The 17,672-nt window shown below is 39.1% G+C and overlaps 1 protein-coding gene across 5 annotated transcripts in view; it reads right to left on the bottom strand.

Annotated features, from left to right (window-relative positions):
• Window positions 1-17,672, bottom strand: part of TAOK1 (TAO kinase 1) — a 167,021-nt gene that overhangs the window by 60,133 nt on the left and 89,216 nt on the right. For all 5 annotated transcript variants that reach the window (XM_045375199.3, XM_045375198.3, XM_074018926.1 and 2 more), the window contains 6 exons: window positions 17,486-17,557; window positions 8,499-8,600; window positions 6,271-6,316; window positions 5,288-5,384; window positions 2,983-3,096; window positions 1,507-1,598 (listed from right to left, as the gene is read on the bottom strand). Coding sequence is in view for 2 of the 5 variants with exons in the window: in XM_045375198.3 (XP_045231133.1) it covers window positions 1,507-1,598; window positions 2,983-3,096; window positions 5,288-5,384; window positions 6,271-6,316; window positions 8,499-8,600; window positions 17,486-17,557 (523 nt within the window). In the remaining 3 variants the exon portion in view is untranslated. The remainder of the gene's footprint in view (window positions 1-1,506; window positions 1,599-2,982; window positions 3,097-5,287; window positions 5,385-6,270; window positions 6,317-8,498; window positions 8,601-17,485; window positions 17,558-17,672) is intronic.

Here is a 17,672-nt window from a genome sequence, read left to right as displayed (position 1 = left end):
AGTATGACATTATGGTCATCTCCAAATCTCTGTTTGTTGATGCTATTAAACTATAAAACAAAGAGCAGGATGTGGAGCTTGAAGGGAGTAGTTAACATAGGAATTCCAACAAAAGTGAAAATACTTAAAGATTATGTTTTAGGAAAAAAAAACTGGACTGCAAGGTAGTCTGGTTGTAATAGAAATCATAACTTTAATCTACTGTGTAATAACAAGCAAGATTTTACCTTCATTTTACCTCATTTTCCCTATACTTGTTTTCGAAAACTGACAAACTTGAGTAGATAATGATTAATCAAAATTACCAATAGATTTTACTTTTAATGTATTATTTTCCATCCTCAGTCACTCCTTTCAGAATGGCTTAGATGAGCGCTGTGGCTCATGCTTGAAATCCCCCCACTGTGGGAGGCTGAGGCAGGAGGACAGCTTGAGCCCAGGAGTTTGAGACCAGCCTGGACAACATGGCGAAACCCTGTCTCTGCTAAAAATACAAAAATTAGCCTGGTGTGGTGGTGTGCGCCTGCAGTCCCAGCTATGTGGGAGGCTGAGGTGGGAGGACTGCTTGATTCCAGGAAGCAGAGGTTAGAGTGAGCTGATACTGCACCACTGTACTCCAGCCTGGGTGACAGAGTAAGACTATGTCTCAAAAATAAATAAGTAAATAAATAAACAAATAAATAAGTAAAGTTTACTGCAATGCAATGCTCTAAAAGAAGATAAAAAGGAAAAGGAAAAGACTATTGGGCTGGTAGACCTCCATTGGGAAATCCAGAGCAAGAAGATGGCCAGCATCTTCAATTGCAGTGACAGTTTATTGGCTCACATAAGTTATGACGGTCCACTGTTTTTAGCACATTCCATTTATGAGCAACTGAACAAAATGTGTGCTTAAAATCAAACTGCTACAGGAAATTGAATCCAATCTCTCTCCTTCACTGCAAGACCCTGCTACAGTGATCCATATACCTATCATCATGGCCCCTGTTGAATGAAGTCGGACTTACCATCTTATAAATCATATATATATCAAATATATATATCAAACTGTTACAAAATGGTATGTAGGTATGACAGTCTGACATCTAATTTCATTCCTAATTCAAAGTAAAAACAAACAAACAAACAAACAAAAAAACAGTAGTAACTACCCCAGCTAGTTATAAATGCTTTACAGATCTTCTACAGCTGGTAAATCCGGTAATCATAAACATATTCTAGGTGTTTAACAAATACTCATTAATGTTAGACATAGATTCCTCAAACATAATTAAAACCACAGTGGAAAATTATTTTGGATATAATGGAACAGAGCAAATATAATACAGCTAACCCTAATATAAATAAAAATTACCAAATAACCAAAGTGAAAACCTTACTAAATATATTGCCCCCCTTATAAAGTGACATTTAAGATAAAAATCTATAATTTTTATAGATCGGTACAGAAATTGATGTAAAACATTGATCAAACCTTAATCCACAGTAATGAAGAACAATGCTTACCTAGTTCAATACATGTTATTCCAAGAGACCACACATCTACTTTGCCATCATACTGTCCTTCATCCATGGCTAAAATTACTTCTGGGGCCATCCTAGAACAAAATGTTCATTTAAATTTAAAGATTTTTTTTAAAAGTATACTATTCTTTGAGAATGTAAGTCATCTACCTGGAGATCGCTGGTTTGAATTCTAGTCAATATATCTGGACATAAGAATTTTTATAATGGGAACTAAGTGCATTACAGGTTGTAAGGTAAATATTTAGCAATGCATATACAGTGTGAGATTTATTCTCACTATCCCGTCATTATCATGTAACAGCTACCCCAAAAAAAAGAAGCTCCCAAGGCACAATTATATTCTGCATCTGCTCCAGTTTGCAGATTATAATACTTCATATCCTTTAGGCCAGTGGTTCTCAAATATTTTGGTCTCAGGATCCCATTACAAAAGTCTAATTTTTGGCCAGGCGCAGTGGTTCACACCTGTAATCCCAGCACTTTGGGAGGCTGAGGCGGGCGGATCACGAGGTCAGGAGTTTGAGAAGCCTGAGCAACATAGTGAAACCCCATCTCTACCAAAAATACAAAAATTAGCTGGCCATGGTGGCTGGCGCCTGTAATCCCAGCTACTCAAGAGGCTGAGCCAGGAGAATCGCTTGAACCCAAGAGGCGGAGGTTGCAGTGAGCCAAGATCACGCCACTGCACTCCAGCCTGCCTGGGCGAGAGAGTGAGACTCCGTCTCAAAAAAAAAAAAAAAAAAGTCTATTTTTGCTTAAAAGATCGAATTTTACTATTGGCAACAAGTATTGTCAGTTGTTTTCCTTGAAGTTATAAGCTCATGTCGTTTATTAAAGAAAATTATCTGCCACAATCACCAAGACTGAAGACTGAATAATCATAGTTTGTGTCTTTCTTTCAAATAAAAATGGTATTCCATGATAAAAGTGGCCAGGGCAGCTTACAACTCAATCACACAATTATCAATCTTATGGGTATCTTATTTGTAAATGAAGCACTAATTCATGCCTTCAATTAGTGTCCTATATTCTTTTTTTAAATTTTTAATCTTTTTTTATTTTTTTGAGAGACAGGGTCTCACTCTGTCGCCCAGGCTGGAGTACAGTGGCACAATCTCGGCTCACTGCAACCTCTGCCTCCTGGGTTCAAGTGATTCTCCCACTTCAGCCTGTCAAGTAGCTGGGACTACAGGCATGCATCACCACGCCCGGCTAATTTTTGTATTTTTTGGTAGAGACAGGGTTTCACCATTTTGGCCAGGCTGGTCTCAAACTCCTGACCTTAAGCGATCTGTCTGCCTCGGCCTCCCAAAGTTCTGGGATTACAGGTGTGAGCCATTGCATCTGGCCGAGTTTAACATTCCTGACAGTACTTTACCTTCCACTTCATTTGTATTTCATGTTAAACACAGATAGACACTTAAAACGGCTGCTGACTGCTTTAACTATTCTTACCAATATGGCGTTCCCACAAAGGAATTGGCAGGTGATGCCATGGAAGCAGATCCAAAGTCAGCAAGTTTCACCTGGCCTGGTTCTGTCAGAAGGATATTTCCTGCTTTGATATCTCTAGGTTTAGGGAATACAGAAAATTACTTAACTTTCCCTCATTAGATTATGTTTAAAACAAAAAAAAAAAAAAAACAAGAATTCATAAAATAGAGAAGGAGAAATCAAAATAATTAAGTGCTGGGGTAATCACATAATTGGGATAATGAGAATTAATATTCAAATTAGAAAACAAAAAATTACAGAATTCAAATAAACATATAGTAATACTTTTCTAAAAGAGAAGACAAATAGCAGCAAAAAGAAAAGAAAATTAGTTCACTGGAGCACACAGTTTATATTTTAGTTTCTGTTTATTGGTAGAAACAATGGTTTTTAAAAATACATTGTAATTAGCAAACAATCTGTTTATCATACATAAGATTTCTGAGTATCCATACTTAACATAAAAACAAAAAAAAATAAAGAACCTTATTCTCCAAACTTTTTGAAAAAGACTTATTCAAAATAAGTAAATACATAAAGATGTATTCGTATCATTTACAAACTTTAGCATAGTTTTCCTAAATATAAAATAAAAACTGAAATATATGGATAATGTAGTATCAATGATCCCAAATTTACTTTTCTGAAACAGCAACAGTCTATTAAACTAAGAAAACAGGTATTTATATAATAAGACTGTCTAATTAGCATTAAATATATACTTAATCATTCAAAAATTAAAATAGAAATTAAAGTGCTGAACTTCCAAGCCCTTAATTCTTACTATATATTTTAGAGCATAACACAAAGTGAATCTATTTTTCTTACATTTGATTTTTTTTAAATGGAGAGGTATCTTAAATTTGAGAAAAACTTAGGTTGAAATTCCAACTATGGCACTCACTTATTTACTAGCTTGTGGGTATCTCTCAGATCTTATCCCGATGTTAAAAAATGATAACCCATTAACTCACAATGACTCTATTATATAGTTTAATATGTACTGCCTCGTTCATACATGTATAAGAAAATACTAACTTTCTTCTACAACAGCTAGAACCAATACCAGTGCCAAAAATTTATTATAAAATGTTTTAACTTCAAAGTTATTATCCATAATCAAGGATTATCAAGGACCACAGCTCAAAAGCATAAAGAGTCTTAAGCAGCTTGTTTTTTTTTTTTTGAGACAGAGTTTCACTGTCACCCAAGCTGGAGTGTAGTGGCACAGTCTCAGCTCACTGCAACCTCCACCTTCCGGGCTCAAGCGATTCTCCTCCCTCAGCCTCACAAGTAGCTGGGATTACAGATGCCCACAACAAAGCCCAGCTAATTTTCATATTTTCAGTGGAGACAAGGTTCCACCATATTGGCCAGGCTGGTCTCAGAACTCTCAACCTCAAGTGATCCACCCACCTAGGCCTCTCAAAGTGCTGGGATTACAGGTGTGAGCCACCTTGCCTGGCCTTAAGCAACTTTTATTCGTCCATATGTCATGGAATCAATGGAATAAATCTGTCATTATCAGTTACCAAGAAGACAAAAGATCTAGATTTAGTTCTAGCTCTAATCTACTCAGCTTTGCAACCCTTAGGAAATTACAGTCACAAATTGAGACATCAGTGATTTTACCTGTAAAATGAGAAAAATTTTATGATTCTCTAATGCCCAATCCAATTGCAAATTAAATGATTCTACAGCTAAGTTTCTAACACTAATCTAAAAAGTATACATACTTTTACAAGGTCAAGCAGCACATACAGGCAAAGATAAAAATTATCCTAGAGAGCCGGGTGCGGTGGCTCTCGCCTGTAATCCCAGCACTTCGGGAGGCCGAGGCGGGTGGATCACGAGGTCAGGAAATCGAGACCATCCTGGCTAACACGGTGAAACCCCATTTCTACTAAAAATACAAAAATTAGCTGGGTGTGGGGGCAGGAGCCTGTAGTCCCAGCTACTGGGGAGGCTGAGGCAGGAGAACAGTGTGAACCCGGGAGGCGGAGGTTGCAGTGAGCCGAGATCGTGCCATTGCGCTCCAGACTAGGTGACAGACCGAGACTCCGTCTCAAAAAAAAAAAAAAAATTCCTAGAGAGATCAAGTATACCACTATGTTCATTTTAGGATATGAAAAGTCTAAAAAAAATGAGTTTATATTATTTTATTTGGCTTTAACCAATAAAAACTTTAGGGTTAATAAATTCTAAAGTTGGTAATATGCAACAAGCCATTTACTTATCAACATATGATAATTTCCAAAGCACTTACCTATGAATCATAGTATGAGAATGTAAGTAGGCTAATCCCTGGAGAGCACCATGTGTAATTGCTGCTATTTCCACTTCTTGCAATGGCTTTTTGTGAACTTAAAATTTATATGAAAATAATTAATACACAGAACATTTTTGTTAAAAAAATACATATCTAATACATGGGGCAATTTTAAAAAACTGATACTTAGCAAGAAGAGATTTATTTTCCAAGATGATAAAGATTATTAAACTTTGTAACTTGTACACAGTTGTGCCAGTTGTCAAAGCACAGTTCATAGCCAATTCTTCTCTTAGCTAATGATATTGAATAATTATTTGGTGATGTAAAAACAATAGCAGCAGAGTTCTCTCTCTTTATTCTCACTTATCTTTGTTTTGAACAGGAGGAGCAGGATAACAGAGAATTCAGAAAAACACTTGTAAAGTCACAATGAGAGAAAACATGACTATTTTAAGCTACTGTATAACATATAATATTTAATAAGGACAGCATATACCATGCTGAGAATTTGAAGACTAAGAGTTCTGCTCTTTCTGGAAAGTTTGACATTATTTGGTATTAATATCATTTAAATAATGTCAAACTAAATTATCATTTTATTCTGTGAATACTTTTTAAAAAATAATCAAAGGAGGCCGGGCGCAGTGGCTCACGCCTGTAATCCCAGCACTTTGGGAAGCCGAGGTGGGCGGATCACCTGAGGTCAGGAGTTTGAAACCAGGCTGACCAACATGGAGAAACCCCATCTCTACCGAAAATACAAAATTAGCCGAGCATGGTGACACATGCCTGTAATCCAGCTGCTGGGGAGGCTGAGGCAGGAGAATCGCTTGAACCCGGAAGGCGGAGGTTGCGGTGAGCCAAGAGTGCCACTGCACTCCAGCCTGGGTAACAAGAGTGAAACTCCTTCTCAAAAGAAAAAAAAAAAAAAAAAAAAAAAAGGAAAGAAAAAATAATAATAATCAAAGGAAACTTACCTTCTAGTAAATCCGAAGCAGATCCTAAACAATATTCCATTACAAGCTACATGGAAAAATTATAAAAGCATTAAAATATATTATTATAAAGATTCTATTTAAGATAAAATAAGTTTACCCAGTAGATCAAGAAGATAGTTTGAAGTAAAATTCTAGTCACCATTTACCTTAAAAAAAAAATAGTTATATAGATATTTCTCAGAAAAATATATTTTTAAAATTTTTTAATAAAAAATACGTATTCAGTGATTTGTTAAATGCAGTCAAGCCAATGATACATTAATCTTTTAATAATGCCAACATAATAATAACTTCTATAAGCTGTGCATTTCATATATAATTACTAATTAAAATTATGAAGAAATACACATATTCCATTACTACAAAATAGTAACAATACTCATCATTGTTAGAAGACAGAAAACTGTGTTCTCTAGAATTATACGTATAGTCAGCCCTTCACATCTGTGGGTTCTAGATTTGTAGATTCAACCAACTATGTATCAAAAATAATTGAAAAAATAAAAAAATTGGCCAAGCGTGATGGCTCACGCCTATAATCCCAGCACTTTGGGAGGCCGAGGTGGGTGGATCACCAGGTCAGGAGATCAAGACCACCTTGGCTCACATGGTGAAACCCTGTTTCTACTAAAAATATAAAAAATTAGTTGGGCATGGTGGCGGGTGCCTGCAGTCCCAGCTACTCGGGAGGCTGAGGCAGGAGAGTGGCGTGAGCCTGGGAGGCGGAGCTTGCAGTGAGCCGAGACTGCACCACTGCACTTCAGCCTGGGCGACACAGAGACTCTGTCTCAAAAATAAATAAATAAAATTTTAAAAAATTACAACATAACAACAAAAATAAAACAAAAAGCCAATACAACATAACAACTATTTACATGGCATTCACATTGTGGTATTATAACTAATCTACAGATGATTGAAAAAATTCATAGATGGATGTGCACAGGTTATGTGCAGATACTCCATTTTACAGAAGGGATTTGGTATCCTGGGGGTGGGTGTCCTGGAAGCAAATTCCCCACAGATACTGAGGAAAAACTATATACAAAGCTTAGGTCACAGCTGTTTCTTTGAAAGCAAACACAGAGCACTTCCTATGTGCCAGGTTTTTTTTTTTTTTTTTTTTTTTTTTGAGACGGAGTCTCGCTCTGCCGCCCAGGCTGGAGTGCAATGGCCGGATCTCAGCTCACTGCAAGCTCCGCCTCCCAGGTTCACGCCATTCTCCTGCCTCAGCCTCCCAAGTAGCTGGGACTACAGGCACCCGCCACCACGCCCGGCTAGTTTTTTGTATTTTTTAGTAGAGACGGGGTTTCACCGTGTTAGCCAGCATGGTCTCGATCTCCTGACCTCGTGATCTGCCCGTCTCGGCCTCCCAAAGTGCTGGGATTACAGGCTTGAGCCACCGCGCCCGGCCTGTGCCAGGTATTTTTTATATAGTAACCAATTTAATCCTCAGAATGACCTTATGAGGTAGGTCCTATTAGTATCCTTATTTTATGGATGGAGAACCCTGAGAGGCAGAGAGGTTACCCGTCTAATATTACTGCTTTTTCGTTAATCATAGCCTCAATTTTATAAGTCATCACTACCACCACCAAAACAAACTGGATAAAAATGCACCAAACACTACAAATCTAAATCTACAGTAAGTATACTAAAATGATACTTAGCTGTGGCTTACTAATTATTCAAAATAAGGGGCCATTCCTGGTAACAAAAGGACAAAATTAATTTCTACTTCTTATAATAAAGGGCAACAATTCTCTATCTTTAGTATTATATTATTCGGCCAAGGAATCATGATCAGTTCTAACTTCACCAGGATTCACCCAAATTTCACCAAGATCTTTCTGGTTAAATGCATTAAAGTACATTTATGTCAAGAAAATATATGCTAACTTTCAATCTCAAGTAACATGATTGTTTTCACAATGTTTGAATGGTACTACTAAAACTGTCAGAGGACATTTTATTATACACAAAAAGGTCAACAGAATTCTGAAAAATCTCTGCAGTAAGACTTGCAAAAATTCTATCATCTCTTATTGCCTACAAGTTCTAGGAAATATTGTTTGTTTTCTTTCAGTATGAACTAACATTTCAGGTGATTTTGCATGTGTTTACACAACCTATATGAGATATTCTGAATTAATTCATTATAAACCAAAATCAGCTAAAACTGCAACAAGGGGAAAGCAAATACCAACCCATGCTGTGTGTTCACGTAGATAACAGCCTTTGTATTCTATACTGTTGGGATGTTTTATTCTTTGTAGAAACTTGACTTCCTTAATAATATCCTGCCATTTCTGTGGGGAGAAAAAAGGTAAAGAATTATGAACAGGGCTTTTCCTCAGAAAGTTATATGAGAATAAAAGTAATACTAAATTGAGTAATTACTAAATTGAGAAGGGTTAACATGCAAGTTTGCTTGGTTTTACTTACTTACTGGGAGGGTCTCGCTCTTTCACCCAGGCTGGAGTGCAGTGGCACGATCTCAGCTCACTGCAACCTCCATCTCGTGGGCTCAAATGATCCTCCTCCCTCAGCCTCCCAAGTATTTGGGTCTACAGGCACACACCACCATGCTCATCTAATTTTTCTATTTTTTGTAGAGATGGGGTTTCACTATATTGCTCAGACTGGTCTCAAACTCCTGACCTCAAGTGATTCACTTGTCTTGGCCTCTCAAAATGTGATAATTTTTAGATAAAATGTCAAAATTAAAAAGTTTAAATAAATTATATTCAGCCGGGCACACTGGCTCACACCTGTAATCCCAGCACCTTGGGAGGCTGAGGCTGGCGGATCACGAGGTCAGGAGATCGAGACTATCCTAGCCAATATGGTGAAACCCTGTCTCTACTAAAAATACAAAAATTAGCTGGGCATGATGGCACGCGCCTATAGTCCCAGCTACTCGGCAGGCTGGGCAGGAGAATTGCTTGAACCCGGGAGGTGGCGGCTGCACTGAGCTGAGATCGAGCCACTGCACTCCAGCCTGGTGACAGAGCGAGACTCCATCTCAAAAATAAAATATAAGTAATATTCATATACAGGCCTATCTCAATTTACGGTGCTTCGCTTTATTGTACTTCACAGATATTACTTTTTTTTTAAAACAAATTGAAGGGTTGTAGCAATCCTGTGTCAAAGCAAGTCCACCAGCACCATTTTTCCAATAGCATGTGCTCACTTGATGCCTTTATGTCACCTTTTGGTAACTCACAATATTTCAAACTTTTTCATCATTATTATTATATCTGTTATGGTGATCTGTGATCAGTAATTGTTGATGTTACTATTGTAATCGTTTTGGGGAGCCATGAACTGTGCCCATATAAGACGGTGAATTTAATCAATAAATGTATTCTGACAGCTCCACCAGCCAGCCATTACCCTGTCTGTCTCCCTTTCCTTGGGCCTCCTTATTCTCTGAGACACAATAAAGTTGAAATTAGGCCATTAATAACCCCATAGTGACCCCTAAGTGTTCAAGTGAACGGAATACTCACACATCTGTCACTTTAATTCAAAAGTTACAAGTGATTAAGCTTAGTGAGAAAGGCATGTCAAAAGCTGAGACAGGCTTTGAAGCTAGGCCTTTTGCGCCAAATAGTTAGCCAAGTTGTAAATGCAAAGAAAAAGTTATCGAAGACAATTTAAAGTGCTACTCCAGTGGATATATGAATGATAAGAAGGCAAAACAAGTTTATTGTTGATATGAAGAAAGCTTTAATGGCCTGGATAGAAAATCAAATCAGCCACAACATTCCTGTAAAACAAAGTTTAATCTAGAGGATGGCCCTAACTCTCTTTAACTCTACAAAGGCTGAGAGAGGTGAGGAAGCTGAAGAAGAAAAGTTGGAAACTAACAGAGGTTGCTTCATCAGGTGTAAGGAAAGAAATCATCTCCATAAAATAAAAGTGCAAGGTAGGCCGGCATGGTGGCTCACTCCTATAATCAATCTCAGCACTTTGGGAGGCCAAGGCGGACAGATCACTTGAGGTCAGGAGTTCAAGACCAGCCTGGCCAACATGGTGAAACTCCATCTCCACTAAACATACAAAAATTAGCTGACTGTGTTGGTGTGTGCCTGTAGTCCTAGTTACTAGGGAGGAAAGGCAAAGGAAGCAGAATTGTTTGAACCCAGAAGGTGGAGGCTGCAGTAAGCCAAGATAGTGCCACCACACTCTAGCCTGGGTGACAGAGAGAGACTGTCTCAAAAAAAAAAAAAGAAAAGTGCAAGGTGAAGCAGCAAGTACTGATGTAGAAGCTACATGCAAGTTATCCAGAAGATCTAGCCAATGTGTCATTGAGGAAGGTAGCTACATTACACAACAGATTTTCTCTCTTTTTTTTTGTTGAGAGTCTTACTGTCACCCACACTGGAGTGCAGTGGCATGATCTTGGCTCACTGCAACTTGTGCCTCCTGGGTTCAAGCATTCCTTCTGCCTCAGCCTCCCTAGTAGCTGGGACTACAGGCATGTGGACTACCGTACCTGGCTAATTTTTCTATTTTCAGTAGAAATGGGGTTTCACCATGTTGGCCAAGCTGGTCTCGAACTCCTGGCCTCAAGTGATCCACCTACTTCGGCCTCCCAAAGTGCTGGGATTACAGGTGTGAGCCGCCAAGCCCAGCCAAGAGATCTTCAGTGTAGACGAAATAGCCTTATGTTGGAAGAAGATACTATCTAGGACTTTCATGGCTACAGAGCAACTATGAAATGCCTGGTTTCAAAGTTTCAAAGGACAGGCTGACTCTCTTGTTAGGGGCTAATGCAGCTTGTGATTTTAAGCTGAAGTCAATGCACATTTACTATTCCAAAAATTCTACTCTGCTTGTGCTTGTTCAATGAAACAACAAAGCCTTTAGATGACAGTACTTTTGTTTAAGCATGGTTTAGTGAATATTTTAAGGCCACTGTTGAGATTTACTGCTCAGAAAGATTCCTTTCAAAATATTAGTGGTCTTCGCCAGTGCACCTAGCCACCCAATAACTCTGATAGGGACATAAAAGGAGATTTATGTTGTTTTCATTCCCGTGAATACACCATCCATTCTGTAGCCCACGGATCAAGGAATAATTTCGAGTTCCAAGCCGTATTATTTAAGAAAGGCTGGCTGGGCACGGTGGCTCACTCCTGTAATCCCAGCACTTTGGGAGGCCAAGGCAGGCGGATCACCTGAGGTCGGGAGTTCAGGACAAGCCTGACCGACATGGAGAAACCCAGTCTCTACTAAAAAAATACAAAATGAGCCGGGCGTGGTGGTATATGACTGTAATCCCAGCTACTTGGGAGGCTGAGGCAGGAGAATCGCTTGAATCCAGGGGGCGGAGGTTGTGGTGAGCTGAGACCATGCCATTGGGCAACAAGAGCGAAACTCCATCTCAAAAAAAAAAAAAAAAGAAAAGAAAAGAAAAGAAAGGCTGTAGCAGCCGGGCATGGTGGTTCACGCCTGTAATCCCAACACTTTGGGAGGCCAAGGCAAGTGGATCACCTGAGGTCAGGAGTTCGAGACCAGCCTAGCCAACACAGCAAAACCCTGTCTCTACTAATAATACAAAAATCAGTCAGGCATGGGGACGCAGGCCTATAATCTCAGTTACTCGAGAGGCTGAGGCAGGAAAATCGCTTGAACCAGGAGGCGGAGATTGCAGTGAGCCGAGATCATGCCATTGCACTCCATCCTGGGCGACAAGAGTGAACTCCATCTCAAAACAAAAAAACAAAAAAACAAAACAAAACAAAAAGGCTATAGCTGCCGTAGACAGCAATTTGTCTGATGGACAGTGGCAAAGTAAACTGAGTTCTTCTGGAAATAATTCATTATAGATGCCATTAAGAACATTTCCGACTGATGGCAGTGCAAATTAGCAACATTATCAGGAGTCTGGAATAAGTGCATTCCAACCCTCATGAATGACTTTGAGGGGTTCAAGATTTCAGTGGAGGAAGTAATTGCAGATGTGGTGGAAACGGCAGGAAAACTGGAATTGCCATGGAGCCTGAAGATGTGACTAAACTCCTGCAATTTCATGATAAAACTTGAATGGATGAGAAACTGCTTGTAATAGATGGGCAAAGAAAGTAATTTCTGAATATTACATAAACTTAGTTGATAAAGCAGTAATAGAGTTACAGAGGATTGACTCCAATTTTGAAAGTTTTATTGTGGTAAAATGCTGTCAAACATCATTGCATTCTACAGAGAAATATTTTGTGAAAGAGAAAACTGATGGGGCAAACTTCACTGTTATCAGATTTTAAGAAATTGCCACAACCACCTTAACCTTCAGCAACCACTACCCTGATCAGTCAGAAGCCATCAACATAGAAGATCCTCGAGCAGCAAAAATACTATGACATGCTGAAGGCTCAAATGATCATTAGCATCTTTTTAGAAATAAAATATTTTAGGCCGGGTGTGGTGGCAGGCATCTGTAGTCCCAGCTACTCGGGAAGCTGAGGCAGGAGAATAACTTGAACCCGGGAGGCGGAGGTTGCAGTGAGCTGAGACTGCACCACTGCACTCCAGCCTGGTGACAGAGTGAGACTCCATCTCAAAAAAAAAGAAAGAAAATATTTTAAAATTAAGGTATGTACATTGTCTTTTTTAGACAAAATGTTACTGCACACTTAATGGACTACAGTATAGCATGGAGATATATATATATATATATAAATATATATATTTAGATGGAGTCTCATGTTGCTGTCCAGGCTGGAGTGCAGCGGCACAATCTTGACTCACTACAGCCTTCGCCTCCTGGCTTCAAGTGATTCTCGTGCCTCTGCCTCCTGGGTTCAAGTGATTCTCCTGCCTCAGCCTCCCAAGTACCTCGGAATTACAGGCACATGCAACCACGCCTGGCTAATTTTTGTATTTTTAGTAGAGACAGGATTTTCCACCATGTTGGCCAGGCTGGTCTTAAACTCCTGACCTCAAGTGATCCGCCTGCCTTGGCCTTCCAAAGTACTGGGATTACAGGAGTGAGCTACTGCACCAGGCCTAGACATAATTTTCATATGCACTAGGCACCAAAAAGTTCATATGGCTTGCTTTATGATATTTGCTTTATCGTAGTGGTTGAGAACAAAACCCACAATATCTCCAAGGCATGCTTATAGTTTACAACTCAATTACATAATTTACAAAATTATTTCACTAAAGGTAGGTAAGATAAATTTGAGTTTGATAAAATTTATCATTAATGACTCTTATTAAAATTTTACAATCATACACCAATCATGTTGATAACTATATACCATATTCAGTGATTTTTCTTCAAAAGTTCAACCTTTCTTTTTTTCATACAGTTTTATTGATACATAATTTATATACCATGAAGTTCACCAGTTGTGTTTTTGGCTTATTTTTATTACCAAATGTTAGAGTTTCTTTTTGTTTTTAACTCAAATGAACTAATTCCTCTGAGATTCAAGTTCCTAAATGCAGACTCTAAAATGCTAGTGAATAATTAGCTATTATATAGAAAAGTTCACAGAAAAAAACCAAGCAGTACAAAAATCTTTTCCTACATAGTTTACTAATACCTATCAGGAAATACAGATAAACCTTTGGTCTTAAGCTACTTCATGACAACCTTAACTACTCAGGCCACATCCTAAACACAGTTACTCTTAAGAAGCAACCCGAGAACTCTAAAAATACAGATCCTTTGGTCCATACCCAGAAATTCTACAGATTTAGTAGGTGTGAGAGGAGGACTAGAAATCTGTTTTTGCTCTTTTTAATTTTTTAAAGTTTTATCATTGGTTTGGGCTATATTCTTAATGGCAAGGAAAGCAATATAAATAGAATACTTAAAGAGATGTTCTATACTAGATTTAAGATCATATACCTCCTATGTTATTTCACAAGGCCTTAACAGAACACAGCAAAATATGCTCACAGTGGGCCAGGTGCGGTGGCTCACGCCTGTAATCCCAGCACTTTGAGAGGCCGAGGCGGGCGGATCACGAGGTCAGGAGATCAAGACCATCCTAGCTAACATGGTGAAACCCCGTCTCTACTAAAAATAAAAAAAATTAGCCGGGCATGGTGGCGGGTGCCTGTAGTCCCAGCTACTCGGGATGCTGAGGCAGGAGAATGGCATGAACCCGGGAGGCGGAGCTTGCAGTGAGCCAAGATTACGCCACTGCACTCCAGCCTGGGCGACAGAGCAAGACTCCATCTCAAAAAAAAAAAAAAAAAAAAAAAAAAAAAGTTTCACAGTGTTTTGTGTAAAATGTGTAAGATACATTATAAAATGCTAAATCCAGAAAATCTGTTCCATGGTCTTTAAGTTTCAAATTTGAATACTCTGGAAGGCAAACTCAAAAAAATGTATTCCTCAACATAAAAAGATTTTCATGAAGGATGCCAACATTAGATATTAAAAGATGATGTGGTAAATGAAAATTTTTGTTCTAGGTATGACTAATCAGACTCCGAAACAGACAGATACAGATACATGTGTATATATACACACACACACACACATATATACACATACATATACACAATGGAATATTTTTCAGACTTAAAAAGGAAGGAAATTCTGACATACACTACAACATGGATGAACTTTTGGGATATTAGGTTACGTGATACAAGCTAGTCACAAAGAGACAAATCCCAAATGATTCCACTTATATTAAGTACCTAGTCAAATTTATGGAGACAGAAAGTAGACTGGTGGTTGCAAGAGGCTGGGGAATTACCGTTTAATGACTACAGAGTTTTAATGCTGCAAGATAAAAAGAATTCTAGAGATGCATGGCGATAATGGTTGGTTGCACAACAATGTGAATGTACTTAATTCCACTGAAATGTGGAATTGAAAATAGTTAAAATGGGCCGGGCGTGGTGGCTCAAGCCTGTAATCCCAGCACTTTGGGAGGCCGAGACGGGAGGATCACGAGGTCAGGAGATCGAGACCATCCTGGCTAACACGGTGAAACCCCGTCTCTACTAAAAAATACAAAAAATTAGCCAGGCGAGGTGGCGGGCGCCTGTAGTCCCAGCTACTCGGGAGGCTGAGGCAGGAGAATGGCGTAAACCCGGGAGGCGGAGCTTGCAGTGAGCCGAGATCCAGCCACTGCACTCCAGCCTGGGCGACAGAGCGAGACTCCGTCTCAAAAAAAAAAAACAAAAATAGTTAAAATGGCAAATTTTATGTTGTATATTTTACCACAATTAAAAATAATTTAAAAGTAATTTAAGATTAAAGAGAATTCTAGAGTTTTTCTTTTTTCATTTATAAATATTTCATTTTTTGATTGAGACGCGGGGTCTCACTATGTTCCCCAGGGTGGTCTCAAATCCTGGGCTCAAAATGATCCACCCACCTCGGCCTCCCAAAGTGCTGGGATTACAGGTGTGCGCCACAGTGCCAGGCAGAATTGTAGATTTTTAAAAGCAGACTACATTTCATAAATTTATGAAATTAGGTAGAATATAATCTGAAGAGAACTAATTAGAGTATTAGTGAACTAAAGTACATTCAATGTAGCATTGTTTCATTTTTTAATTTTTCAAATTGTTATACATTGCTTGTTTCTCAGACTAGATATAGATTCATGTTGATTAAAGTTTGTTTAAAACAGGCATTAAACAATGTTTAAACAATTTTAAAGATCATAGGCCAGGTGTGGTGGCTCCCAGCATTTTGGGAGGCCAAGGCAGGTGGATCGCTTGAGGTCAGAAGTTCAAGACCAGCCTGGCCAATGTGATGAAACCCTACTTCTACTAAAGATACAAAAAATTTGCCAGGCATGGTGGCAGGTGCCTGTAATCCAGGCTGAGGCAGCAGAATTACTTGAACCTGGGAGGTGGAGGTTACAGTGAGCCAAGAAGGCACCCTGCACTCCAGCCTGGGGGACACAGAGATGCTATGTCTCAAAAAATATATTTAAAAAAAAGGTCATATCCAATATAATTTGTCAAGTACATCTTATTCTACTTTAATTTTTAGAAACTGATAATCCTTCCAAGATAAACAGAGAATAATATTTAAAACAACAGTTTAAAAAATTAAGGCTGGGAGCAGGCAGATTGCCTGAGGTCAGGAGTTTGAGACCAGTCTGGCCAACATGATGAAACCCTGTCTCTACTAAAATATAAAAAATTAGCCGGGCGTGGCAGCATGTGCCTGTAGTCCCAGCTACGCGGGAGGCTGAGGCAGAATTGCTAGAACCCGGGTGGCAGAGGGTGCAGTGAGCTGAGATCACACCACTGCACTCCAGCCTGGGCAGTGCAGCGAGACTCCATCTCTTTAAAAAAAAAAACAAAAAAAAACTGAAAGCAGGCTGAGCACAGTGGTTCACACCTGTAATCCCAGCATTTTGGGAGGCCAAGGCAGGCGGATCACCTGAAGTCAGGAGTTTGAGACCAGCCTGGCCAACATGGAGATACACTGTGTCTACTAAAAATACAAAAATTAGCCAGGTGTGGTGGCACACACCTGTAATCCCAGGAGAATTGCTCGAACCTGAGAGGCGGCGAAGGTTACAGTGAGCCAAGACTATGCCACTGCATTTCAGCTTAGGTGACAGAGCGAGACTCTATCTCAAAAAAAAAAAAAAAAAATTAAAAGCAGAAGGCACAAGTAGGGGGACTTTGGAGAGAGCAATAATGCTCTGTTTATGGCTCTCAGCACTATTAGAGTTAAATGGGTACATCAGTTTGGGAAAAAAAAATTCATTGAGATATACACTTAAGATTTGCATACTTCACCTATTAACACTTAAAAAATTCCCACCCTTCCTTCCCAATTAAAAATTATGTCTTCCTCTAACATATCAATAAGAATGTATATATTGGCCGGGCGCGGTGGCTCACGCCTGTAATCTCAACACTTTGGGAGGCCAAGGCGGGTGAATCATGAGGTCAGGAGATCAAGACCATTCTGGCTAACTCGGTGAAACCCTGACTACACTAACAATACAAAAAATTAGCCAGGCGTGGCGGCAGGCGCCTGTAGTCCCAGCTACTCGGGAGGCTGAGGCAAGAGAATGGCGTGAACCCGGAAGGTGGAGCTTGCAGTGAGCTGAGATTGCACCACTGCACTCCAGCCTGGGCTACAGAGTGAGACTCCATCTCAAAAAGAAATTAAAAAAAAGAATGTATGTATTTATTCTGAGATAAATATAAGAAAAAACAAGAATGTACACATTTAACCTACCTCAGTAGACTGCTTTCCACTATAAGACATTTTCTTGATGGCCACCACTTCATTGGTACGCACATCTCGTGCCTAAAGAAGAACAAAGAAAGAAACATTGTAAAAATTAACAGGTGAAATCTAGGCAACTATTTCTTTGTGAATATAAAAGCATTTGTAAACTACCATGTCAAAAAGGACATCAAAA

The sequence above is a fragment of the Macaca fascicularis genome, chromosome 16 (assembly GCF_037993035.2).
Source record: "Macaca fascicularis isolate 582-1 chromosome 16, T2T-MFA8v1.1".
NCBI classification, from domain to species: domain Eukaryota; kingdom Metazoa; phylum Chordata; class Mammalia; order Primates; family Cercopithecidae; genus Macaca; species Macaca fascicularis.
This window is presented reverse-complemented; position numbering and strand designations above follow the sequence as displayed.